The 27918-nt window shown below is 30.8% G+C and overlaps 1 protein-coding gene across 1 annotated transcript in view; it reads left to right on the top strand.

Annotated features, from left to right (window-relative positions):
- LOC118198584 (uncharacterized) overlaps positions 1–11388 on the top strand; it is a 52413-nt gene extending 41025 nt beyond the window's left edge. The window contains exon 3 of the mRNA XM_035370295.2: positions 1979–11388. Coding sequence (XP_035226186.2) covers positions 1979–3466 — 1488 coding nt within the window. The 3' untranslated portion in view covers positions 3467–11388. The remainder of the gene's footprint in view (positions 1–1978) is intronic.
- Positions 11389–27918: the final 16530 nt, after the last annotated feature.

Genomic DNA, 27918 nt, shown 5'->3' with positions numbered 1-27918 from the left:
CACTAACCGTAGATATTTACTACTTACAATTAAACGGCAGGAGTATTTATGTTATGTCATTTTTTAATTTAATAAAGTCAATTTAATAAAAATTTAAATATCTAACGTTTTTAATCCCCCACTTGTCGTATAGTTATATTTCGCAACAATTTGTACTAATTATGAAAATTGTGTACAAGTTGATACAATTGATGTCCTCGAGGATCAGTTAAAAAATTCATTAGAATAAATCAGGGTTGATTTTTTTCTTTAATTATCATTCTATGGTATTCTTTTCTTATTACTAATGTAAGACATTTTTAATGTGTAACTTTGTTACAACTGGTGTGCTGAAAGAATTTTCCCACAAGTAATTTATAAGTTTTTTAAAGCCTAAAAATACATTACTAATACTCTTGTGGAGTAGTTTGGAGTCATTAGCTAATAATTATACAAATAAATCATTAAACTAGAAATATTTACCATTTTTAATTTATGAAGATAACTTTTGATTTTTTGAGTGAATTTTTTTCCGTATAGAATGAGTATAAAATTTTGCTAAAGATAACTACAAAAACTCTGAGACTATATGGAAATTACATTTCCGAATCTTCCAAAATAAATTCCTTAAATTTAGAAGTGAACATGAATGATTCCGTCAGAAGTATATATGCCGAACTGACCAACCAAGTACTAAGACCAACTTTTCAAAAATAAAGACCGTATAAAGATTTTAACGAACACGATATATACAACTTCAGTATTATTTACGAAAAATTTGATCACAGAAATGATACGTATTATAGGTTAAACTGCTGGTCAGCGATAAGATCTAGCGGGGTGTCTTTGGTCCATTGGGATTATAACGAGGCATGGGAAAATAAGTAGGTAATAAGAATACATTTTAAAAATTTTGTTGCCTAAACATCTTTAAAACAAATATTTAAACATTTTCTTCATTATACGTATTTTACAGTGAAGCTTCTTAATAAGGATTACGCCAAATTATAAAAGATAACCTCTCATAGAAGTCCGTCTAAGTTGCATATAGGCTCATTATTTTAGTCTAAGAAAACGGAGTTATAAGCAATTAGTCTCTTATTATAAAAACATGATAACATATATGATATCCAATGATATTCAGTAGAATGCATGTAGAATATTCTTTCGATATAGCATATTTTTTTTCCCCTAAAAGGAGGGGGGAATCAGACAGGATTGCAAAGCTATTAGACAATGTGATTTAGACATCTGCAATCAAGTACAAATTCTCCTTTTTAGAACAAAAATCGAACCGCGGATCTCTGGATACGCGCCCAGCGCGCAGACCACCACAGACCTGGGTGCGGAGAATCATCATCCAACACCCTTTTAGTTCGGGCGCCACTGTACAGACATTAGGTATTTTTTGAAAGCAGGTCAGATGAAAAATGACTTGCTTATAAATTTCAAATAAATTTTCTCGGTTAAATTTGGTGACTTTTTTGTGTTTTGGTGACTTTTTATGGTGTAAGATTTTATAACCAAATCTTTCTTAATTCAATCGTATTGATATTTTCAACGTTTATCATTTCGAAGGATAGAAATTTGTGTTTTTGAAAGAACTCCCTTTTAACTATTTTCGTTACCTTGTAGAGACATTAGGATTTTTTTGGAAGCGGTAGAAATGAAAAACTTGCAACGCCTTCGCTGGGAATCGAACCGCGGACCTCTGGAATACGCGTCCAGCGTGCAGACCACTACACTACGAAGGCATGCCAAGAAGGCGGGAGAAATACCTTATAAGTTAATTTTTATACAGAATTCTGATAAGATCGGTACGGTAATACACACGGTATTATTATCAGTACAATGATTTCGGTATCAGTTTTAATGTGTTAACATTCTGAATATTTTTAATTCTTCGCGTGTAAAAAAAGGCGATATGTTTTAGTCTTTTACATTACTGTATTTTGTCATATGTAATACTGTAGATTTTTATTTATTTATTTATTTTCAGACGAAAGATATCTTTGACGAAGAATTCACCATTCAATCTCGAAGCGATTATCCTGACTTAGAAGACCTGAGTACATTTTTCGATTTCGAAATCGGTCCTACAAACGAGAAAGACCATATCCATTCTCAGTCTCCCCCAAGTTCTTCAAAAGGATCTAGTGTCACGCGGACGTATCGTAACAAGCATTACTACTACTATAACTCAGGAGATACTCAATACCCCTCTGGCAGATACTATTCTGTTCCGAAGGAGAAGTTAGTGACTCCAGGATCTCACTATAAATCTCCCACTGAAACATCGACTAAAGCGAATGATTCTGAATCCACTATTAGTCAAGCAATTGTGGGACCCTATCAAGTATCTGTGGTGGATGCCAAAAGTCCCATGCTTTCCAAACTCGGATTCAGTCAAGAGGATTTAGAAAGACTTTCTGGCTATTCCAGACGTAGCACTACAAACTCAACAATGCTCGAATCTGATTCAGTGCCACCGGCAACGTATGCAGAGGATCCTAGATCGCACCAGCCGTACCCTGGATATCCCTCTTCACACTCCCAGCCTCCGAAAAAGCATGCAGAACGTTATGAATCATCTAAATATCCATCATATTCTTCTAACAGACCAATTGAAAGGGAGTATAGGCCAAACGAATACTATCCGCCTGAAACTTCTACTCCACATAGAGGATATTACAGTGCACCTCCTGCTAATTCACATCCTCCACCCCAAGGTTCATATGATGCCAAAAGTTACAAGGCTGTTCAGGATTCTACCCCTAGAGCATATTCAACATATCATCACCAACCTTCCAATTACAATCAGTATCCTCCTCCTCCTCCACCACCAGCGCCTTCAAGTACGTCTTCTTATTCACCAAAAAGAAGTCCAAGTGAACCTTGGAGGCACAGTCCTTCAGCCCACACAGACTGGGATGACACTAAACCAAAAAAGCAAGAGAGTTGGCAAGGAGAGGGACCATACCCACCTCATCCACCGCCACTTCCATACAGCAGTACTCCATCGAATTCTGAACCTCACCAATCAAGACCTTCATATAACTCCCAACCTGATAAACCAAGCCATCGATATGCCACTTATCACAAGCCCGAAGTCCCTTCGAAATCAGGCTACAGCCCTTCAAGCAGTATTTCATCCAGTTCATCAGACTACCACGTTCACAAGCCAAGCTATTATCCACCATCTTCTACTTACTCTAGTTCCTCCAAAGTACCTTCAAGATCTGGTTCTGTAAGCTATGGTTCTTCTTCTCATCATCATCCTCCGCCTGGTAAACCAGGAATTACGATACGTTTCAAGGCTAAGTCTCCCGGTCATCATGGACTAAACATTCCTCTCAATTTCAATCCTTTAGAAGTGGTGAAAAAATTAATACCTTTATCTGCCCTCAATCCACTAAACAATAAAAAAGTGACGATAGGGATTACTATAGAAAATAAAAAAGAGCACCATGACTACCATTCCTATTGAAGATCTCTGAGTGAATAGTGTGAGAACGGAACTTCCACTGTGATACTAAATTACTGAATCTATGTTTTAACCAACATGATGCGTATTACCAACAACTCTAATATTCACTGTTAATATATGTGCCACTTTATTCTTGGAACTGCTGTGACAATAGAAGATCATTTGTCCAAAGCATCTACATATTTAGGATTAAAGAAATTTTATAAACTTCGAGTAAAGAAATAAATAAGTAAATAAAACTTGGAAAATGATAAAGAAATAAGAGTACTTACATGCATTTTAATCAAGTAACTACGAGTAAGAAAGAAAACCTCCTTCTTACTAGAAACCTCATTCTTATTATACGAGCATTTGAACAAAACAAAAAGCTGAACAAGAATAAGTCAAAAAGAATCATCCTGGTGCAAATACGTTTTTAGTAAATAATGTAATTGATGCTTAGTTATCTGTAATACGTCAGAATTAACTTTAACTAACGAAGTTTCTTGCTACATATTTCAGATATTTCATATAATTTATTTTTTCAAGGAATACATATAAAGTCAGTAGTCCAAAGCAGTAAACGACATTCCGGTCTCCTAATTTGCCGGGCATAAATCTTTGCGATAATTTTTTGGGGAAAGTTGTATTATAGATACTGTTTTTCTGCCGCTCTTGCCATTCGACCTTGCTGAATTCTAAATCCACGTTATCTACGTCATCATATCTGTCACAGTTGTAAGAGGATCGATTGATTTCGATATGCTTCAACATACTTGGACTGGATGTATGTTGCGTGACAAAAGGGTCTCACACGGAGCACCTGTAAAGTTGCTCATTTACACTATTTCAACTCTGAGCCTAAGGAACGAGAACGAACTGGACGGCTCCACTTGATGAAGTTCTGAATGAATTAGTTTCATAAAGGGAATAATTCACTTTTGAAATTTCGAATGACATCATTAGACTAGGTTGTTTATTTGTTTTATGCAACAAAATGCATATCTACTCTCTGAAATCCGTGAGTGCATTTTTACTTTTTAGAGAAGCCGTCAAGTTTCATAAGCCCAAAGTTCTGCTAGTGTAAACGGACCTTTATGTGGGTCAAAAGCTTGTAGATTTAAAAGTTAATTTGATGCATCACATGTAAATATATACTGATCACATTCTTTGCCATAACCGTTTGCAACAGGATGATTCTCTTTGGCTGTGGCTTAGCACCGTATTACCAGCCTACTTTAGAGTTACCAAGGAACTCTTCATGTGAAAAAGATGTATGTAACTCAATGACAGTTCCTCTGGAGTGCATGTAGTACATTACAATAATTGTGTCATCAAGTGATGAGTTTTATAATTGGATTAAAATAATTTTTAAAAAGAGAGAGCTAAAATTTATCAATCGAATTGTGTAAATGTTTGTCAATTTAGATTCTTGGATAAAAGATCTTCTGTTGTGTTATATATTCAAAGAACACTTCTCAGTACGTTCAGCAGAAGTTGAATGATTGATCTGGTATCTTGTATAATATATTTCAAGAAAAAGATATTTATATATAGAAAGACATTCATTTATAAATGTCATATATTGAAACTTCTTGTGGAATTTTTTTTTATGTATGCTATTTTCTTGTTTTAGTTATGTAGTAGAAATGTCTTGAGAAGTTTTAGTTTCAAAATTTAGTTGGAAGACAATTACTTCAAAGCGGCGATATCTAAGCCATCTGAAAATACGGAAAGAAACTATCGTTTCTTTAACCTATTACTTTGCAAAATTTACTTATAAAGTAGAAGTTTAAATGGCAAAGTTAAAATTTTTGTTGTTAAGTTACTTTTGCAAAGGAACTCTCATTATGTTTTTAATAAGAACTTTTTGTAGAGTCAATTGAATTTATTTGATAAAAATTTGTGTAAAAAATATTGTAGAATTATTACTGAACTGAATGTAAGAAAGGATCAATTGATATTATTTGACCAAACGTTGTTCACGGTTTGTTTTCTTCAACATTGTTTATGCATATACACCGTCCGTTCAAAAAGTCCCGAGCCAGATTTTCTTCCTGGCCTATAATCACAACTAGAAATTTTAACTGGAATAAATCAGGGAATGCGATTTCCGGATGTCATATATCAGTTGTGCAAAAGGATTTAGGTGTAAGAGGATTGATTGTGCAAGAGGATTTCGTCCGGAATGATGGAAGGAGAGAGATTTCTTCTTGATGCACGACAATGTGCCCACTCACACGGCTGGTATTATAGTGCAGATTTTAGCGAAAAAACATGCGCCAGTTCTTAACCATCCTCCATAGTCACCGGATTTGTCGCCCAGTAACTTTTTCTTTTATACCCGAAAATGAAACTTCATATGAAGATCCCCGCTATTATGACGTCACCGATAATCAAGCCACAGTGATACGCAGGTTGTATAGCATTTCAAACAAGGACTTTCCTGGCAGTTTCATATGATTGTATGAACATTCTGTAAATTGTACTTAAATGGCGGAGGGAGATTATATAGAATACTGAAGTATTAAAATGTTCATCTTAAGTTCTCATTAATTCAGTTTTGGAAATTTTTGGGCAGACAGTGCATGTTGAAGAATTTAAAAACTCTACAATGTGTTTTCCAATGATGAGAAAAAAAAATTTACTCCCTAAAATTAAATTTTAAATAAGAATTTACACTCAAGATGAAAAATTTCGTTATTGAATTATTAATTTCTTAACCATATTTATTTATTGATTTTATACAGATCTGAGAACACCATTTTTAAAAAACATGCCTGTTTTCTTAAAACGAAATATTTAAGTTTTATGAATGCACATGAAATCATTTTGCTGCACAATAATCTTAAATGATAATCTTCATACCAGTTTTGCAGGAAATTCTGGCTGAAAAGTTTATTCCTTATTTATATCAAAGCATGTTTGTAATTTTAATGCCAATGCGCATAGTAAAGTCCAAATTGTTAAAAACTAACGTTGCTTCTAAAGAATTCATAAAATAATTAAAGGCCAACGTACTGATTATTTAGTTAATTTTTTCCAACCGTAAAATAAATCCTTTACTGTAACTTGTAAACTTGTATGCAATTAATTCAAAGTGCCATAAAAGTTTTATTCATAACTAGTTTCCTCAAGAAAGGTGTTCAGTTTTATTCAGACATGAGTTTGCTTTGATCCAAAAATACTTTCGATCTTGTCAAAATAATTCTCGCATATGAGAGAACTGAAACATGTTTTTACATGGTCGATTTGGGTTCTGTTATGGTTATATATTAGTATTACATTTATTTTATAGCTGTAGCTTCGCTTCGCAATTTAAGTAATAGGGGGATTATTTAAATCAAAGATATTATTATTCATATATTTTTGGTAAGCCAAAAAACTAAAATGCTTATGTCAAACTCAGAAATCTGAATATCTAAATTAATTAAAAGTCGATAGAAAATTATGGAATTTAAAAGGAATCTTTATTGTTGTTGTAAGGACATCTTTGGATACATATTGAAAGTATGTAAACAATTTATGCAATTAATCAAATTTTTAGGTTTTTTCAATGCATTTCGAGGCAAACACAAAGAATTTTATAAAATAAAAAATTATGTTTAGTAAACGCATTCAGCCGAACAGTTTAAATTCAGTTCTTAGTTTATGGGACATGTTTATGACACTTCAGTTTATCTGCTTTATAAATTAAAGCATTAAATTAAAAAGTGAGCATTAAATTGCTTTATAAATGAAGCATTAAATTTTTAAGCAGCCGAAACCTCGGTTCACGAATTTAATTCATTCCTGAAGGGCGTTCATCAACCGAAATGTTTGTAAGAAGTTTCTTCTTAGGAATTAATGTAAAATGAATTAATTTATTCCTGGACCACAGATGACTGTTTACTTAAACTTCACACTTGTAAACTAACTAAGTACTTGTGTTAACAAACTAAGTACTGGTGTACAAGTTCGTAACCCAAAAGCGATAGAAGTCAAATATAAAATGAAAAAAGATAAAAAAGTACATATTAAAAATGATAATCATAATATTAGACAGATAAAATAGGCGAAAACTTAATTTAATTTTACTGTATCTGTGAAAATGAGTGTGGAAGGCATAAATGGAAAATGACGAGTAAAATATTGTATCGATGTGAAATTTCTTCCATAGCAATATCACAGATATTCCATAGCAATATCACAACATCTTTCCGTAACAATCTTTAGAGAGCATCTTCTTTTACCTTTTCCTTTCCCCTTAGTGCCACTCTACTTTGCTTAAGATTCACTGGGCCTCTGTTTCTTTCAAAATTTGCTAAATAGGATATGCTGTTGATTAGGTTTTAAAGTGAAACATAGCATTTTCATTGAAACTGATTACGATGTAGCTTGCTACTGCTTTATTAAGGATGAAATTTTTATGTGCAAGCTTTTCATCTTCCCATTTTTCAAAAACTTCGTGGATCAGAGAAATGGCGTCATTTTTCTTTCTTTCTTTCTCCCAAAATCGCCTTTTATTGCTGCTTCTGAAGTTTTTGTAGCTCTTTCGTGTTCCGCTTACTGTTATGATCTTATAGTAGTTTCATCACGTCTTTATTGTTAAATTCTTACAGTACGGTTGTGCTTGACACATAATATCATCCGTAAAAAATAGTATTAAATATCAAAGTTTCTCAGAATCAACCCAATTTTGTTATAAATTCGTCCAGGCAGAATTCGTGGTCCTGTACGTCCCTTGTTGCCAGGCTTTGTTAATGGTAGGTAAGCAATGTAAATTATTAAAATGGTAAAATCGAAACTCTTTGAAAATCAGTAGGTTACTGATTAGAGTGTTAAGAGCTCTGAACAACGCTCGCCATCCGAGGCGGTTTATATATATATATATAAGGTTAGAAGTTCGTAATCTGAGGTTCCACTATATATCCAAATGGCAGCTGGGGTCTTACTAGTGCAGAAAGAATAAAATTTGTTAAAATGTTTGGCTTGTAAGGAAATGTACAAAATCTTGACGGTGATGGCATATTTTACAAAATTTCTTGGCAACATTTATGAAATGTTTTAAGTGCTTCATTGATTTCCTTCTCTAAATCGAGTTTTAATGGCGTTTCCTTGTCTAAAGAGAATATATACGATGTTTCAAGCTCACTGTGTAGATAAATACATATTGTGCCTGTAAAGTTTTTTCGCGTCTTTTTTGGACAACATTTTGTTGTAAACATATATTTCAAATTATAAAATTACCTTAAATGACGTAAATGTTCCTGTTTCGGAATTCTTATATTTAAAGTAATCTAATTTGCAAAAATTACGAGATATGCCCTTTCAGACGGCTCACTGGACACTGGTTATATTTAGTAAGATTTTATATTCATTCTTAAAAATAAAAGAGGTTTAGATAAGTTTGTGATAAGACAAAATTTGACCGAAGTATCTAACTTGAAAACTTGAGATCATGCTTTTTGAAAACTGATGGGGCGTAACAAATTGGAGAAAGAAATAATATAAATCTGCGTTTAACTAAACGTGAAATATTTGTTTAGGAAAACGTTGCTGATGTTAATAGATTTTTTTCCAAGCCACAAAGACAAACTTATCGCTTTCCTTGAAGGATGGGTTAAAGGGTAATTACTATGAACCCAGGTTTATACTTTTTTTATATAATGTCATTCAATGTTATATCTTTAGAATTTGCTAGGGCATAATATTCTTTCACTTATATATACATATTTTTTTTTTACATTTTCTGCGCCAAAAAGACTTGTCACACAATGTTTTAAGTGCTAAAAATGCGGTAATAATATTCACATGTAATTTTATTACTTAAGTATTATTAATCTAATAGTCGTAAAAATGTTACGAGTTGGCTTGAGGCTTGCTACTAGGTTCCAAAATTCAAATTTTATAAGAGTCTGTGATCTCTTTATATGTATAAATGTTTTGATCAAAACATTTCAGGGCAGTCTATGTATTAATGTTTGCCACTTAATTTATTAATATCAGAAACTGTTTACTAATCTGATATTTCATTTTTAGCTACATATGTATTTATATATTTCGCTCTTCAATTCGTGTGTGGCATTTTAGCTTTCCCAAAGTATGAGCAGAAAACCTAAAATTAAATATCTCGGTCAAATGTTGTCTTACGGGAGACAAGCGGTCTGTATTATTTTTTAGAACATGTATAAATTAGTAAACGTAGCGATAAGGACCAGGTTCATAAAAAAGTCAGATTTCGTAATTTTTACAAAATGAATTATTTTAAACTTCGAAATGCCAAAATATGAATATTTATGCCATTTGAAATGCATTTGTAATCGAAAGTATATATCTTTGACTAGCTATTGCGAATTTCTGAGCTGTATAAGGCCATTTATAGACACGATTGCTTTGAATGGCTGATAAACCCTTTGATTCAGTGTAAATGAACCAATAGTTCTAATGGTAACTACTAACAATAAAGTTTCAAAAGAGAATTTTCTAAAATATTTCTTTTCTTTAGAGAAATATAGTTTTAGAAATAGTGATTTACATTTACATTTGTGTAAATGTCAAAAAATTTAATATTTTGTATTCACTGAGAGTCAATTTTTATACGAGTTCTTGATCTTTAAATCTATATTTCTCGTTTTTGTCATTTAATTTAAGCCAAATAGTTTGGGTAAAAACATTTCATGCTCGGTTTTGCTGGGAATGTTTTTTTCAATGATCTTTAATAAAAAGCAAGAATTACTAATTGGAACTGCTTCTGCAGAAGGCTCACATAAACGATTTGTCGCATATATCTTTTGCAGATGCCAGCACATGATGAAGGTTCCAGTCCTACTTGATTTTTTTAAACTGAAAATGTTGCTCAAAGTTCAAGAGATATTAGTTGTGCAACTTTTATTTAAACCTCGTGAGAAAAATGCTGGCAATATATACATTGCATAAAATAAGATAGATCCTACAATGGGAATTTTATGTATAGTTTGCCTTTGGCGCATTGTTTTTCAATTTATTTGTTAGAATATATGCTTCTGTGACCTTCTCTGCCTTATTAGAACAAAACGGAAAATCATAACTTTTTGTAAACTTCTTTAATTTTTAAAAGAAAACAAGCCTTTTAAGATTTATTTCGATTTGGTGAAAATAATCGCCTCCGTACCAAATTTTTATCGAAATTTTTAATTTAAAGCAAAACAAGTGATATTTCAATTTTACAAATTTTTAAATATTCAATTGAAAACAAAGTCTATCCTTATCGAAATAAATCTCAATTGAAACAAATAACACGGACATAATCCGTTTTTTTTCTAATACGAATGTAACAGAAAATCATGATCGAAATAAGAAATTGTACACTAGCTGAAAACTAAAATTAAAGTAATCGAACAAATAGAATTAGAATAGAATTCATAAAAATTAAACAGAGTTTCTTCATTTATACAGAACATTTTATTAATTAAAAAATTCTCATTTCTGGTTATGTTTATTATATATTACTTTTATAGTATTTTCGGGTACTGTGAAACATATTATTAAAAGTGTATTATTCAAATTAAATATGTAATTAATTTTTATATTTTGGAAATGACATTATCGCAAAATGCTTTACTTAGACTACCTCAATTCTTAAAATAAAAAAAGGGAAGGGAAAAAAATACCTCATTTGTGATTTTTTAAAACTCTCTCTAACCTTACATTCTCATTCATTTCCCAACTAGAACGATATGCTAATTTTTTATGAATGATATTCTATGCTATATTAATTTTTCAATGCAATAAATTTTTTATATGCAGCAACAAAAATTTTAACCAAGAATTAGATAATATTTTTATTTTCGATACCTTGTTGCTATTGTTCACATTATGTTTTATATTTTCGATTTCTAGTTGTACATAGCAATATAGAGTGTTTTTAAATATGTGCAAGCTTTATGTTTTATATATTCTTTAATAAATATAGATATTTGTAATAGTTTTGTTTCCCTGTATTTCAAGCTGGCACTCATACACGAAACTTTAAAAAAAAAAGATATATATATACATTTACATTAATGCAGGTTGTTAACTAAACATGGTAACGTATTATTCAAAGGCTGTTAATAAAGAAAAATCATCTCTTTCATACCAAAAGGAATGAAATTTCAGACTCGCACAGAAATTCAATATAACACAGTATATGTAATTCTAATTTTCATTCATTAACATAATTTTGTCTAAAATTTGGTGTTCTGCAGCCTGCTTTTTATGAAAATTCAGAATATACGCCCTTGCACCTAACAGTATGTTAAAGAATCGTTGACTTGGCTACACTATAATAATAGCGATGGAAAGAGCATATCGCATCAAAAAAACTAAAAGTTAAATGATATTGGCTACAGAAAATTATGTTACCTAACTAAATCTAAAACTGCTTCGTTTGAGATCTTTCTCAAAAAACTTTTGTCCTATAATAAATTCAAAAACAACACTGTCAGTTACTGTATGCTTTTATTTAGTCCAGGGGTGGACAAAGGAGCGAAAAGAACATTTGAAGTCGTTTGCATCAACGATATTAAGGTCACGCCGTGAGGGAAAGTGGGTCCGATCATGAAACAGAATACTGATTCATGTTTTCAAGGTAAATAGAACAAGGAAAATAAGATGGTATATCTTGTCTTCTAGGTTAGACTATTGTTAAAAGAGATATATACTTAACATAAAATAAACTTTGATTTAAAAAAAAAAGTACACTTTAAACACATACGCTTTTAATTCTGTATGTTTTAAAAGCGCCAAATGGCGAACTTTTTTTTTTTTTTTTTTTTTTTTTTTTTTATTCATGTAACTAATATTCTCGAGAATTTATAACTGAGAAGTCAGAAATTTACCTTTAAAAAAAGAAGAAAAAATTCAGTTGCGATAAACGACAATGTATTATTTTTAAAATTATTTAATTAGTAGTCTAGAGAATTAAATAACTGAGAAATAAAAACTTTAATTTTAAATAAAAAGGAAAAATTAATTTCCTCCGAATGGAAGTATAATATTATTTGCTTTCATTTTCCCCAACGAAGATATTGAATACGGTTTTCTAGTAAAGAAGAAAGTTAGCCTTTACGAATGAAGGGAAACTAATGTTTAAGTAATTTCAAGGTCTTTTTAGACAAAAAAACGGTAAATGAAATTGTAGTTTAGCAAAGGAAAATTACGAGTAAAGAAATTAATTTAGTTTTTCTACATTTTAATTTCATATATTATACGAGGACTATGTTTTAAATAATATTCTGTTTTACAGTAAAAACGAAACAAATAAAATTTTCGCAAAAAATATTTATTTTCTTACCTTACTTCTTGTCTATATAAACATTTGTTATAACGAACAACGAGACTTTGCATACATTTCCTACAGAACTCTACCGCTGGTGATGATAGCTAGGAATTCACAGTTTTTGTAACTTCTTTTCATCATTTCTGCGTGCCATTTGTTCAAATCTTTTATTTGGGTGAATTTAGGTATTAAATGACTCCACCAAATCATCAGTTCTTACGTATGGCCGACAAAAGAGCGATTCGTCGTGGACATTTTTTTTTTTGGGGGGGGGGCTCTTTTCTTCAACTATCTCACTCATTTTTGCGTTATTCTGTCACTCAAAGCCCTATCATCGCACATTTCAAATACCTGTCAATGAATATACTCAGTATGTTTTCTGCTGTTAAGAATCGGTTGATCGATTGAATTTCACAGTTAGCGGGACACACGATTTTCTTAAACATTGCAACCGCACATTACGAAGCATACAGACGGAAGCCATGAATGCAATGGTATCAGATTGTACGCAAAGAAGCTTGGAACCTATACATATACTGATTCTTACAAACACGGCGAAATTTTAAACGATATTCACGAAAGAACTTAACTTTCAAATAGCTCTCGTATTGTCTCATTCATAAGAATAAATGAAGATGACTGTACTCGCCTCACAAATTTTAATTTCTTCCCTCGCTACAAATTAATGTTATTAAGAAATGTTTGACAGAAATATTGAGATGTCTCTTCTTCACAGAATATGACATTTTTTAATCAACAATAAGTAAATATATTTCAATTAATTGAAAATTCCAATTTTTTTTTTTTTTTTAAGATCATGTATCTCCATAGCAAGAAATACTTCTTACCACTTAAAAATTTGAATTAACATATTTCATTATATATCTACAGGATGGCGCATATTGCACCTACGAGTTTGAACTAGCAACTCTAGCAGAAAGCACCGTACTTATCTATGGCACACATCTGTGAAGAGTCAGGCAAAGCCAACCTCTGACCGGTGCAGTTGCGAATAGCGGTCATGGACAAACGCTCAGAAGATACTGAGGGAAAAGTAATGAAAATGTCTAGAAATGTCGGCAGGCCAGAAGATGGCTACAGTTTGTTTCCAACAGAACAGTGCAACAGCAAGCAAAATGACGGTTGCATTTCAATACATATTCCCAAATCGTCTGGAAGACTTGCTGCAACGTTTCGAACATTACACTAGCAGAAGAAAAACATTTAGTGAACGTTAATTTCAAGCTTATTTCATATTTGCATTGTCCGTATTATCTATTGAATTAAATATCCTACGTGTGTAACTACACACGTAGTATCCTACGTGTGTAACTACACAGTCTTAAGTTACTATAAATTCTCACCGTCTTCCTTTTAACATATACATGTGTCAACGATGGAAGATTACATAAATGAATCACTGCATGAACCGTAGGGCATTTCTGTTCCTTTTTGCCATCGTTTTATCAAATTCCTTCAAAAAGGTCGTAAAAATCGTAGATATCATTTTTCCCCTCCTGTTTGCTTATGAACCTAGCAATTTTTTCATATTTCTGAAGCAGCGGGTTTTCAAGGATTTAACCGATAGGTAAAGGTAAAAATTTCTGACTTTATTTAGCATTTCAGTAAGGCAGCATAGTCAGTCTTTCTTGCATTTCCCACTATAGTAAATTTTTCTTTGAAAGCCAGTATTTTATTTTAAAAAAGTATATAAATAACTTTCATTGCATTATTGTAACCTTTAATTACCCTGGGTATATCTAACATCTTCTGGTTTACACTTTATCTTCAATTACAGTTTTTTTTCCCCGGCAAGACAAAGGTTTTTTTTTTTTTTTTTTCTCTCCTCAGTAATGGAACAAGAATATTAACGGGCATAAACTATTCTTTAATCCTCCGACCGTTAGGGGTTTAGCCCTGAGATTTCAAAGTTCCTCAGAGTGTCGTGAATAAATGGTATTATCTTGATTATAGTTAAAAAATGACTCTTTCACTTTGATTCCTTCTCTTCCAATATACATCCTACCCGAAATTGGATATATTAAAGGCTGACAGAAATTTTCGTGTGTAATGATTACTAAAACCACTCTTCTATAGAAATTTTCTGTCCATAACGCTGAGAGTGTTTTAAGTACTTTAAAGAAATATTGTGCGTTTTTGTAAGAAATTCATTCCTCTCTTTGAGGCTGAATTTTTGCCAGTGTAGACATGTTATACCGAATGATCCAAAAAAAATTCAGCAAATTGTAACACCAATATTCATGGCAAATTGTTCAAATGGATGACAAACCTTTATTGTTACAAGTAATATATCATTTAAAACAATTGTTTATGCTGCTAGCTTTAAAAAACGTTTGGTGCAAGAGGGAGAAGAGTGTTCCTCAAGCAGGTTGAATTTCGATGTTTGAGCATTACTTCTTAATTCATTCTTACGAAAATGTTGTTGAAGTGATTAGAGAGACTTTCCTAAGTATTTGCAAACCTAACAATACAACGTTTTTCCGCTTGGTGACCAGATTTAGGAAAAACTGCAAGCGTTCACAGTAAGAAACATTTATGGCTTACATTCTTCGCTGGAGGCTGCAGTTTTTTATTCTTTGTCCATTAGATCCGATCTCACATAAGATGATCGGACACTTCATTTATTATGCTTAACCCTTCCATTGTCTTGAAATCAGTTTACCATATGGAAAATTGTTGTCTTGTTACGCTCATGAATATTTGAATAGGTCTATTTAAACAATTCAACATATTTTCTGTAAAAATGCATTGCGAAGTAATGCTCAATCATAGAAATTTATTCTATTTGAGAAAACTCCATCTCTCTCTTGCACCAAACAGACGGTTTTAAGCAAAAAATATAAGCTGCAAATGAAATTTCAAGTGCTATGTTATGTGTAAAATATAAGAGTGTCAACTAAAGAATTAATTTACTATTAATATGCATTTCAGAGTTTCCACAATTTTTTAAAGTTTGATTTCGTGAGATTTTTTTTTTTTTTTAATCATTCGTACGCAATAATCGTCAAATCGTCATCCTCACTCTTTCCTTTTCAGAGTAAATGGGCAGCTTGCATGATGGATCGTTTGTAAAAACTTTTAGATGTTCCGTAAATGCGCTTAGTTGCTTTATAAAGTCTTTCAAAAATTACAAACGGTCAAGTCGTTTGTTCTCAAAACTTACAAGAGACATATACTAAATAAAAAGCGTCTAATGTCAGAATGAGACAACTAAATTGGTTAAATATAAGCCAATAAAAACAGTTTTTCGAATTTTTCCTGTTGTCATGTTAAGAGCGATTCGTTTCCTATAAAACAATAAAAATTCAAGTTAAAGCACAAATTATTTATAAAATGGTCTATCATTAATCCAAAGTTATTCCGAATGAAACAATTACTCTTTTAAAACTTTGATGATAAAAGGAACAAAATTGCTGTGTTTAAGTATTAAAATAAATAAAGTTAAAAAAAATTATAAAACTAAAGGCTTTCAGATTTTATATTACGCTCAAAGAGGCATTTCGTAACGTTTTGTGTGTTATCTTTATTTACTAAACATCATGTTCTTCGCACTTTAATCATAAAATTCAATTCAACAGCAATATCACAAAATATTTAAAAAGCATAGCTTTAAAATTTCCGATACACAATCTCGCGTGTGGAGATAATTTTTTTTTTTTTTTTTTTTTTTTTTTTTTTTTTTTTTCCGTATAGTGTTGCAATTGCTCGCTTTGAAATCGTTGAGTTTGTTAATCAAAAATTCATTAAGTTTTTAAAATATGAAATAGATAATAAAACAAATTGCAAATTTGGGCTTCCAGATGCCCATATCGGGATGGAGCGAACAGTGGTAGTACAGTAAAACTTATATATATATAAACAAATGTTACTGTATTGCGAACAATGGCAATACAGTAAAACTTAATAAAAAACCTGATGTGTATACCACATGACTTCCTTGTACGGAATATTAAATTTACGCATTTTTTCTAGCATTTCATTTAAACTTATTGGATTGAATTAAATCTACTTCGCCGACAGCGCATACATCACGATAGAATAAATGCATTCTTTAAAATTCATTCTAGTATTTGTTTACCATAGCGACACTCTGGCGCTAGATTTACTTAACAGTATTATATTTCGTTCATATTACAACTCATAATGCACAAAATTTATATTATTTAAAGAACAGAATTATCTAATCGTTGCCCCATGTTCTATTCAAATACTATAATAAAACTAGAATGATGTATAAAAGAAATTAAGCAAACAAAAGAAAAAAGAAACAGTTTTTCACAGACCACTGAGTATTTCTCATTCAATTAATTCAGTTCTCACTTCGTGAGAAGGCAAAAATACATAAAAACTCAAAATATCTATATTAAAATTACGAAGTAAATCTTAAACACTTATTTCCTCGAAAAAATTCCAGAAAGGCTTAAGCATGATTTAATTGGCAATAATAAATTAAGGCGTTATCTTCGTTGTTGCGAAGCTAAGTTTCTCTAGATTGGCAACAAATCCACTAGTCTGCTGTTTCAAATGTAAACAATTAAAGGCCGCCATATAAAAAATGCTTAGCGGCACTTAAACAACTTTAAAATTGTTGATAATTCTAAAAATATTGCATACAGATTTACTAAAGGCATAAAAACCTTAACCGGAAGATAAGAACAACATAATTCAATCATTTTTAAAGCAAAAAAAATGTACAATTTACAAACATATAAGAGTAAAGAAACTGAGATCACTGAGCCGGGTAACATAGTGGATATATATATATATAAATATATTTATATATGTTTGGTGAGGCCGATTGCAACCAAAATACGAGGTGCACATCTACATGTTGCAGCAGTCCTATATACAAAATTTCAACGTTCTGAGGCTACTCGTTTTCGAGTTATGCGAGATACGTACGTACGCACTTACGTACATACGTTCGTACAGACGCCACGAAAAATTCTCTTCAGAATTCATTTTAAAGCAGTTTTATAATTTTTTTTTGGAGGAAAAGAGTGTTTTATTCTGTCCTTACGTACAGATATCACGGAAATACATCGTTAAATTGCATTTGAAAAAGGTCAAAATGTTATATTTTCGTTGAAATATGCTGCCTGAAACTTTTCGCGATTACAATACTTCCTTTTTACTTCCTACAAAGAAGTAAAAATGAAGATTTAATCTGACATGGCCTTCAATTTCCTATATTTATTATGGATCAACACTTCTACTCCATCAAAATTCTGCTCTTCATTACTTCTAAGTTTGTATTCATGATATATATATATTATGTTGCTTGTTTTAGAATACGTAAAGAAGTTCTCTCACAAACTTTAAAAATTTCAAATCTTTGCCACAGATACAGTTTTGAATATTAGATTTTTTAAAGTCCCATAAAGGAATATATTACATACCACAATAAAATTAACTCTTAAAATGATATGGCGAGAAAAATGTATACAAATTTATAAAATTGAAAAAATTTTAAATGACACTGTAGATTTTATTATGACGCAGTAACATAATAAAATTTGAAAGTATGTTTCCCAGAAATGCCAAAGGAAGAAGCGACTTTTGCTTCACATTGCAGCACACTTTTTTAAAAACGTAAAAAAGTCACCTAATTTTTACTTTTTTTTTTTTTTTTTTTTTTTTTATCATTCTTGTTTTTAAAAGATAGTAAAATTTTTGCTTTATAATTTGTGAAAATTTGAAAGCTTTGTACTAGATACATTTTTAAGACGTTGAAATTTTAAAAGAATGGACATCAAATAGTTGAAAAGTTCGATCAGAAATGACTTTAAAAATTTGAACCAGATTTCATTCAAAAGATTTTTTACGCTTTATCCGGTGGTGCAAAAGTTAATTTCTAAGATTCTTAGTTTGTTAAGCGAAGAATTAAACTCTTTTTTGCATTTAAAAAATTTAAAAAATTAATTTTTTTTTTTTTTTTTTTAATCTAATTCGGGTTTAGAAAAATAGTTTCACCACACTGCATTGTCATCCATAAAAAGAGTGTGTAGAAAATGCGCTTCTTAATAATTCGATAGTTTTCTTTTCGTACCATTTTGCGAATTTTAGGTTAAGAAAGAAATGCAGAAACCCACAACAAAACTTTTAAGATCGAAATTATTTTCGATGTAATTTCTAATGTTATTCAAGTGTTAAATTTTGTAAAAACTTTATTAAATAAATTGGCAATAGGAGATACTTTTAATTTATTTAGGAAGAAAAGCGATATATTTGCAAGACGTTTAGTGCTTTTATAAAACTTTCGCCATCAAACTTTTAACGGCAAACAATTTTTTCGATGTGTCACAAAGAAGTTTTCAACTGCTAATTTTTTTAATATCTATTTCATATCAAGTTCGTAAGTCCTATTCAAAACTTACAAACGATTTCTCAGTGTTTGTTTCTTTCTACTATTTAAGCATAATTTAAGTCCACTGTCAAATAAATAAGCATGTAATGATACACTACATTGTCATAGCTTTGTTTAAATTGCAAAAACATTGCTTGGCAAAAATTCATCACTGCACGGGACAGTAGCATTATTTTTCAACCCGCTTTCTAAATTTTTAAAATTGCAGTTTGATGCTTCAACCTCGGTGTGCTCTTTTTGTTCGTCAGATATAATCAGGGAAAGTGAAGTCATGGGAAGCGAATCAAAAATTCGAACCGCTTCATTCAATATTCATTGTCAAATCGAATACTGTTGAGCAGCGAATAACGGTCTCCAACAATCGGTACGGCCTTCCTTATTGAATATTCCCATTCAGCTCCTCCCACTGAACAATATCGCGACTTAAGGCTGGTGACGCCATCTGTTGGCAGATCTAGAAACTACAAATCAAATTCCTGGGTTTCGAAGCCGAGTTACGTAATTAAAAGAGAAAAATTAGGAAAAGAAATTTGAAAATTTAACTTTTCATCATTTTAAAATGTGACAAAAAAGTTAGGAAATAGTAAGATTAGATGAATTTAGAAGTTTTCTAATTATTTATTTTGTGTGTATAAGTGTATACGACACAATGAAAATATTAAAGAATGACTCATTTTAAAATTTAACACCCATGGAGAAACCACAAAAATGAATAGGCAACTAGCCTGTTCGCCTGCAATCGAACTTAAGTAGAACTACCAGTGTAATAATAATAATAATCTTATAGGTTTCAGATTTTAAATTACGTCCAAACGGGCGTTTTTTTAAACATTTTGTCTGTTCCCTTTATTTATTAAATATCACGCTCTTCGCACTTAAACCATAAAATTCAGTCCAAGAGCAATATAGCAAAATAGTTTTAAATTGAGCATATCCTTTGGAATTTCAGATACAGAATCTCGCGCTCTGGAGATAAAAAACGTTTTTTCTATACAACGTTGCCACTGCTCGCTTTTAAATCGTTGAGTTTGTTACTCAAAAATTCGTTAAAGTTTTACAAAATATGAAATCGATAATAAAAGATTCCAAATTTCAAATTTTGTCTCCCTCATAGTCATATTCGCAGTAGGATTACGTCATTCAAAATTCGATGTTTCTATGTACCGTAGTTTTATCACAATGTATGTATCACAATGAAATATACATTCATTTATGCAGATTTTTCATTATTTAATTTCTTCAAATAACAGTTGGTCACAACAGTTTGAAAAGTGATTTGCCGTTTATAGTAATTCAACGCAAAATCGCAAAACGAAAACAATAGTCCTTCAGGGATAAAGCTCCTTTGGAATAATAATAATAGTAATTTTAATAATAGATTTGTAATTAGCCTAAGATAAAACTAATTTCAGTATTTTTTTCTCCATGCTTAAAATTGTTGTTTTGTAATCTGTTTCATACTTTTTTAAAACTTTAACGAATTTTGATTAAAAAACAACGATTTCAAAGCGAGCATAGGCAACACTGTAGAGAATAAAACATTTTTATTTCCAGTGCGCGACACTGTGAATCAGAAATTCTAAAGATATGCTGTTTTTAAATATTTTCAGCCCAAAGTGGACTTAGCGCAAACGCTCTCGAAACGTGTATGTGTCTGTAAATGGAAAAAATGCCCGTTTGGGCGTAATGTAAAATATGTAAATTTCAGATTTTTTTTAAATTATTATTTTGTGATTATTATTATTATTATTATTATTTAGCACCTAATTTGAACTTATTTCAAAACGAGGTTATTGAAACAAAATGTGTATCAGGTATGCATGCATAGGTTTCAGAAATTTACATGTATTATTTCAGCTTATAGCACTGTATTAACCTATGTTATTTCCGCGCATAGAAAACTTCATATTTCTATCTACAAACCTGCTAGAAAACTGCTTTTATGCAACCCAAAGCTGAGATTTGCTTATTGTTTTATCAAATGAAGGAATGATGAATTAAATTTAACATTATTAATTACATATTACTTTTATTTTTATACCTAAATAGTGAGTTGTTATCATCATACCAGTTATTATACTACGAAATATAACTGAAAACGTGAGGCAGGCATATATGAGAAATCGCAGATTGTTGTATCTGGCCTCCGCTATGTTCTAATAGTTTAAATGTAGTATTTTTAGAGTTTAAATAATTTATAATTGAAATAACAATTTAATGCTTTGAATAATTTAAATATAATATATTTTCTTCCTGACATGAATTTATGGTATTCAACGTTTATTACAGATTATTTAAGATTTTTTAACGGGGAGCATTAAAAATCAAGTAAAATTTCAAGTACACAATTATAAATCATTAAGATAATGCTTTGTTTAATTTTCCTGAGTATGAAAAATATAAATTATTCCACATTCGGCACACTAAGTGATACTAGATACAGCCTGATACAACTGGTATTAAAGATTGATTTGCTGCCATTATAGCCACTATTGTATCTAAACAATTTTATTTATTAAAAAGAATACAATATATCATTTTATTATTAAGTAAATTTAGGTTTCTTGTACTCAAGAAACCTAAATTTAAAGTCAGTATGTTGCATTGAGTCATTATCAGCGCAGTAGTGATTGATGCTTTATAGGGAAATACTTTACAAGTGCTTTACAGTGAAACGCCTTTACAGTGATTCATATAATCACTAAAAATTTAAGGCTGTAAGAGATCGATTTCCTAATATAGAAGATGTTAAAATAACGAATAAAAAGAATGTAATATAGAAGTGCATAACAATACTAATATGAATTCCTATATGTGTTTAATTCTGAACAAACAAAAAGAGCCCCCCCCCCAAAAAAAAAAATTCTGAGATGCTTCAGATTTTAAATTACGTCCAAAGGGGAGTTGTTTTTTTTTTTTTTTTTTTTTTTTTTTTTTTTTTTTTTTTTTTTTTTGCTGTATGCTAATCTCCTTATTCTATATTAGTTTTAAATTTTTACCTTGAAATCTTGCCTAAAATCAAATGGCGAACCCTAGGTGTGCCCAAATCGGGCTCACCGATAATCTAGGACAACCGAGAGTCTGTATTCTTTGTTTCTCTGCATCTCATCGGTCAGTTCATTGACAACAATATTCGTTTCAGCACTCTTTTCGAAGCTCTATTCAATCAGTGTGCCCACTTTGGGCACACCCACAGAAGTGCTATCTTCACAAAATTTTACTTGTGTACTCCTCTAGGCCTAATTAGACTGACCGCACTTTTTTTTTTTTTTTTTTTTTTAATCAAAACTCCAACTTTAAAAGGTAGCGTGCCGGAAAGGGTTAAATATATTTTATGCGCTCTTTTATCCAGTGTTGGAATTCCTGGAAAGCAAAAACAATGATTTGCAACACAATTTAATTAACTCAAAAAATGACATAAACCTATATGACTGATTTATTTGCCAAATTTAACGAAACTGATTTGAAACTACAAGGTGACCAGTTAAACTTAATCAAAACTAAAAACGTAATATCTGTGTTTATTGCAAAACGTTTTCTGTACAAACAAAACTCGGGAAGAGAAGAATGTTCTCAGTTTCCAAATCTTTTGAAATTGCAAAATAGAAATGAAGATTTGCTTGCTCACTGTCAATTACCTAACGGCTCTTCATGCAGACTTGAACCAAAGATTTGAAGACATTCTTCACTTAGATATTCCCGACTGGGTGTTGAACCTTTTTACATTTAATTTTAACATGGGCTGCAAAAATTTGAAAAATAAACACATTCGACACATTTTACTTTTTTATTTTTATAAAATTTAAATGGTGCGGTGAATAAGCAAAATTTTCGATTCTGGGCAAATGAACATTAATAAGGAAACCTGTAAATGTAGTGTAACTCAAAAGGACTTTATTGTGCAGTTGTTCGACCAGTTTCGAAAGACGTATACCGGAGGACAAATACAATGGTTCTCATGCAAGAGATTGTGAAACATAGTATTGGGCATATTGAACAGATTTTGCACTAAATTTACTTTCCATACTCAAACAATAAACTGTGCAGAAATTTTGCAATATTTCAATGATAAATAAATATGTAATAAACAAACAGCATGATATTTTGTACGCCACCCTGTACTTAGGCTTAAGATACTAGTCAAAGTCAAGCTATTGCGCATAATTTTGAAAGCAAGAGTCACTTAAGAAGAAAGACTGGAGCTAAGCCTAAAATAAACTAACCATTTTTCCCATTTAAAACTTCTTAAACATAATTTTATGTTTCTCTTTTTAATATATTTCGTTTTTGTGGTTTCAATTTGTTATGCATTATGTAAAATATAAACTTATATATTTTAAAACCAATTCCTTCTGGTCTGATGTGTGTGTGTGTGGGGGGGGGAAGACAGCTCTCATTTGGGGAAAAAAGAGAGTAGAGCAATTTCCTATGCATTTTTTTAGTCCAAAGGGATTTGAATCCCGAAGGACTATTAGTTTCGTTTTGGCATTTTGCGTCGGTCGGATAAATGTCGGTTCACTTTTCAAACTGTTGCCATAAAATGTTAGAGTCCTGCATTATATTTGAAGAAATTAAATAATGAAAATCTGCGTAAATGTATGTATATTTCTCACATTGTCATAAAATAACGGTACATAGAGTCATCGAATTTTGAATAACGTAATCCTCCAACGAATATGAGCATGTGGAAGACCCAATTTGAAATTTGTTTTATGATCGATTTCCTATTTTTTAAAACTTTGACGAATTTTTGATTAACAAACTCAAGGATTTCAAAGCGAGCAATCGCAACGTTGTGCAGAAAAAACATTTTTATCTCCAGCGCGTGAGTCTCTGTATCGGAAATTCTAAAGATATGCTCGTTTTAAAACTATTTTGCGATATTGCTGTTGCACTGGTTTAAGTGCGAGGAACATGATATTTAATAAAGAAAGGTAACACACAAAATGTTAAAAAACGCCCCTTTGGACGTAATTTAAAATATGAAACATTTCAGATTTTTTTTTTTTTTTTTTTTTTTTTTTCTTTTTTCTTTTTTAATTTTATTAGAAGAAAAAGAAATCCTCGTACACCACAAAGTATCACAAGAGACTTACAAATTGTATGTAATAATATCAATTTTCAATAATATAATGAAATCATACACAAATTAAAAAACACACACAAAAAAAAGTAAATACAAAAGTATAAAAATGTATACAGAAATCATTTACAATGTTTAAAATAAAAGTCAACAAAATCGTTGAAAGCTCGGTAGGCCGAAGCTGAAAATATAAAATCATACCATTTCGGCGGCCAATGAATTCCAATTAATTTTAATCTGCATTTCAATAGATTTCTTGCTTTATCAAGCAACGAGCAGTCAACAGGTGGAAAACACTTTGCTGAACGCTAAGATTGCAATAACACAAATTGGAAGACGTCCAGCTTAAACCGTTCAATATAAACATTAAACTTACCATGTCCAGACAAAAATTGCGTAATTTTAAAATTGAGCAACAAGTCCTTACTTTTCAGTCTTTCAAAAATAGTTGGGAAGAAAGTTTTTGTAACAGATCCCTTATCAGAAGAGATATAATCACAGTTCCACTGCTCAATCATTTTAACTTTGAATGTTGTTTTTAATAAGATTTTGGAATATTTACATCAACATTAATATCATTTATAGTTGCATTCTTAGCAAGCCAATCAGCTCTCTCGTTTCCATAATTACCCGAATGACCACGAACAAATATAAAAAACACTGAAATACCCTTCTTCTCCAGATCTCAGAGATACTGCTGTATATTAACAATAATATCATTACATAAAGAGGTATTTTGAAGGGACTCCAGGGAAGAGAGTGAATCCGTACAGATTAAGTAGCTGGAACTACGTCCATCCTGGCTAATTATTCACTTAATTGCAAAATTAATACACAGAAGCTCAGAAATATATACAGTACATTCATTTCTAATGCGAAATTGGTGGTACTCAATTTCAGTATCATCTTCAAAAATAACATAAGCAAAAACAACTTTGTCATCAATCCTACTACCATCCGTATACAACACAAGTGAGAATGAATTTACATCAGTGTCCATATTATCCAGAACCTGTACTAGTTGTCTTGCAGAAGGATGTGGAAGAACAGACAAGGGTAATAAACCATCAAAATGAGAACAAGAGCAGTTTGCAAGACTATTCTTTAAATCTATAAAGGTCAGAATAAACAAATCCAACGGTGGAAGTCCGGCAAGAGAGAAACCAGCATTGTGACTAATAGTTTGGAAACCTCTTACAACTCGCAGTAAAATTCGTCTTTGAACTCGAAGCAGGAGTTTAGAGTTAATTTTCTTTTTTAGAGACAATCCCCAAGCTCTACATCCATATGAAATAGAGGGTACAATGCCTTGTTTATAAATAATTGCGAACATTCGATTTAACACCAAATCTATTACATGCAGTTCGATTCAGCCCACGTTGAAGTCTCTCACGTTTATTAGAAATGTAGGAAATATGCTTTTTCCAGTTTAATTTGCTGTCCAACAAAACACCTAAATATTTAATTTCATTCACCCTCTCAAGGGGATTATCATTTAAAAGCAATTGATATCCTTCATAAGTAGTATTTTTTTCTATCAATAAGCATGGTCTTGGATTTTACATGGTTAAAGTTCAACTTAAAATCTATTGACCAATGATAAATGAAATCTGAAACATCTTGGGCGAGATGAAAAGCTTTTTGCATTTCTTTTCCTTGAATACAAATCAACAAATCATCTGCAAAGGCAATGACTTCACAACTGAAGAGATCGGAAATTTTAAATCTATGCAATTTATTGTATTTTATTACAAACTTTTAATTAAATAAATTACAGGAATCAGACTAAATTAATGCGTTTAAATTGTGCGTCTGTTAGTAATTAAGCATATGGCCTGTCCGAATCAAAAGATTCTCCTACTGACATGGCATGACGAATGGTCACACAATATCTGAGATCAATTGTTTAGTTTGCAGATATAAGCTCCGCTAATCGATATAAGTCTGCAGTCAAAGAGAAAGGCATGGGTTCGGTATCTGACATTTGGAGAAAGTCATAAAAATTTAAGATACGAAATTTAAAATTTTGCTTTCGACTCTAATTTTATTTTTTTTTAAAACTACCACTGAAAAAATGCATATTTAAATTTGACGTATTTAAAAGATTACAAAAAGATTTAGTAGACCTCTTGAAAGTGGTAGATGGGGCACACGCCTCGTTTTCCTAATAAACCAGTCCCTGGTGCAATTCTTGCAAAAGATCTAGAATTCTGGCCACTGTTTCTCCTCATTTTGTTACGCCGTTATGATAAAATAAGTACGCTGATAGCACAGCAATGCATTCATCAAACACGTGTTTGATATCTAGCCGAAATGGCGCAGTTTTTGAGTCTAACATTTTGTTCTAATTATCCCTGGAAGGAAGGGAAGGAAACTCCCCCGAACAGGCTCCGGGTGAAAAGCTCCCATGGTATCATCTTTCTTTAAACTCAGGCACCCAACAAAAATATTTTCCTGCCTCATTCCGGAAACCAAATATCTTTTCTGTTAATAGAGAATTGTTTTGACGAGAGTGCATAGATACAATCATCTCTAAGATCACGGATGTTCTCTGCAACAAAAATTGAAAATCTTAAGTCAGCTTTTTAATGACGTAGCTTAAATATTTAAGAGATAAAATGATTATTAACTGTATAAATAAATAAAATAGAATTACGATTTTAATTTTGAACTCTTTAATCTCATTCTTATTATGAAATTCTCCTGATTACGAATGCTAAGAAAATTGTTAAAAGTAATGAATGATAAAAATGATTATATTTATCATAAGAATTAATGATAAAATGCTAAGAATTAATGATAGCAGTAATAATTAATAATAAGATAAATAATTATTAACATTATTAAAAATAATTAATGACAGAATGATTATGTAAATCATAAAAATTAGTGATTATAATAATAATAAATGAAAATAATATATGATAAGAATACTAAGATAAATGATTAATGATAATAAAATCATCTAAAATTATTTAAAATCATCTTAATTAAAAACAAAGAAAACAAAAACTAAATTTTAAGTTTAAAACATCCTTTAATATTTTGCATAATTAAATTAGAAAAATAGCTAAGTGATAAGACATATTACTGAAAAGAAAATTCCTAAATATTATAAATAACAAAGGAGCAGTAAATGTTTTGAGAATAAAGCACGCTAGGACTAAATGAAAAGATTAGCGTAATATTATGCTGGATCTTTTAATGTTTTTAAACTCTTAAACTTATAAATAACAAAATAAAAATAAGTGTTAAAGGCTAGTGATAATAATTAAGACTAAGACTACTAAAATAAGTAATCAATAATAAGAAAATTGTTAAAAATTATTAAAAATCATCTTAACTTAAGATCTCGACAATAAATTAATTTTAAATTCCTTTAACAGCATTCTTAATTAGAAAATTCGCTACATCTAATTTTATCATATTATTAGAAATTGTAAATAATAAAAATGTAGAGCCTAGTGATAATAATTAATAATAAGAATACTAAAATAAATAATTAATCGTAAGAAAATTACTAAAAAAATTACTAAATTAAGAAGGATGAAAATAAAACCTTAATTTTAATTTTAAATTCTTTGAATATTCTTCTTAATTGGGAAATTAGTTACATTTAATTTTACCACATAATACTGTCTTATTTCAACTAAGCATTTTCCCATTTTCCGTACACATAATCATGATTTACTTCGAATAAGATTTAAAACGCAATTATTAAA

Source organism: Stegodyphus dumicola, chromosome 7 (genome assembly GCF_044657685.1).
Source record: "Stegodyphus dumicola isolate Sdum_Otavi_A_Nest chromosome 7, ASM4465768v1".
In the NCBI taxonomy this organism is placed as follows: Eukaryota; Metazoa; Arthropoda; class Arachnida; order Araneae; family Eresidae; genus Stegodyphus; species Stegodyphus dumicola.
Note: the sequence above shows the minus strand (reverse complement) of the source record. Positions and strands in the feature narration are given on the sequence as shown.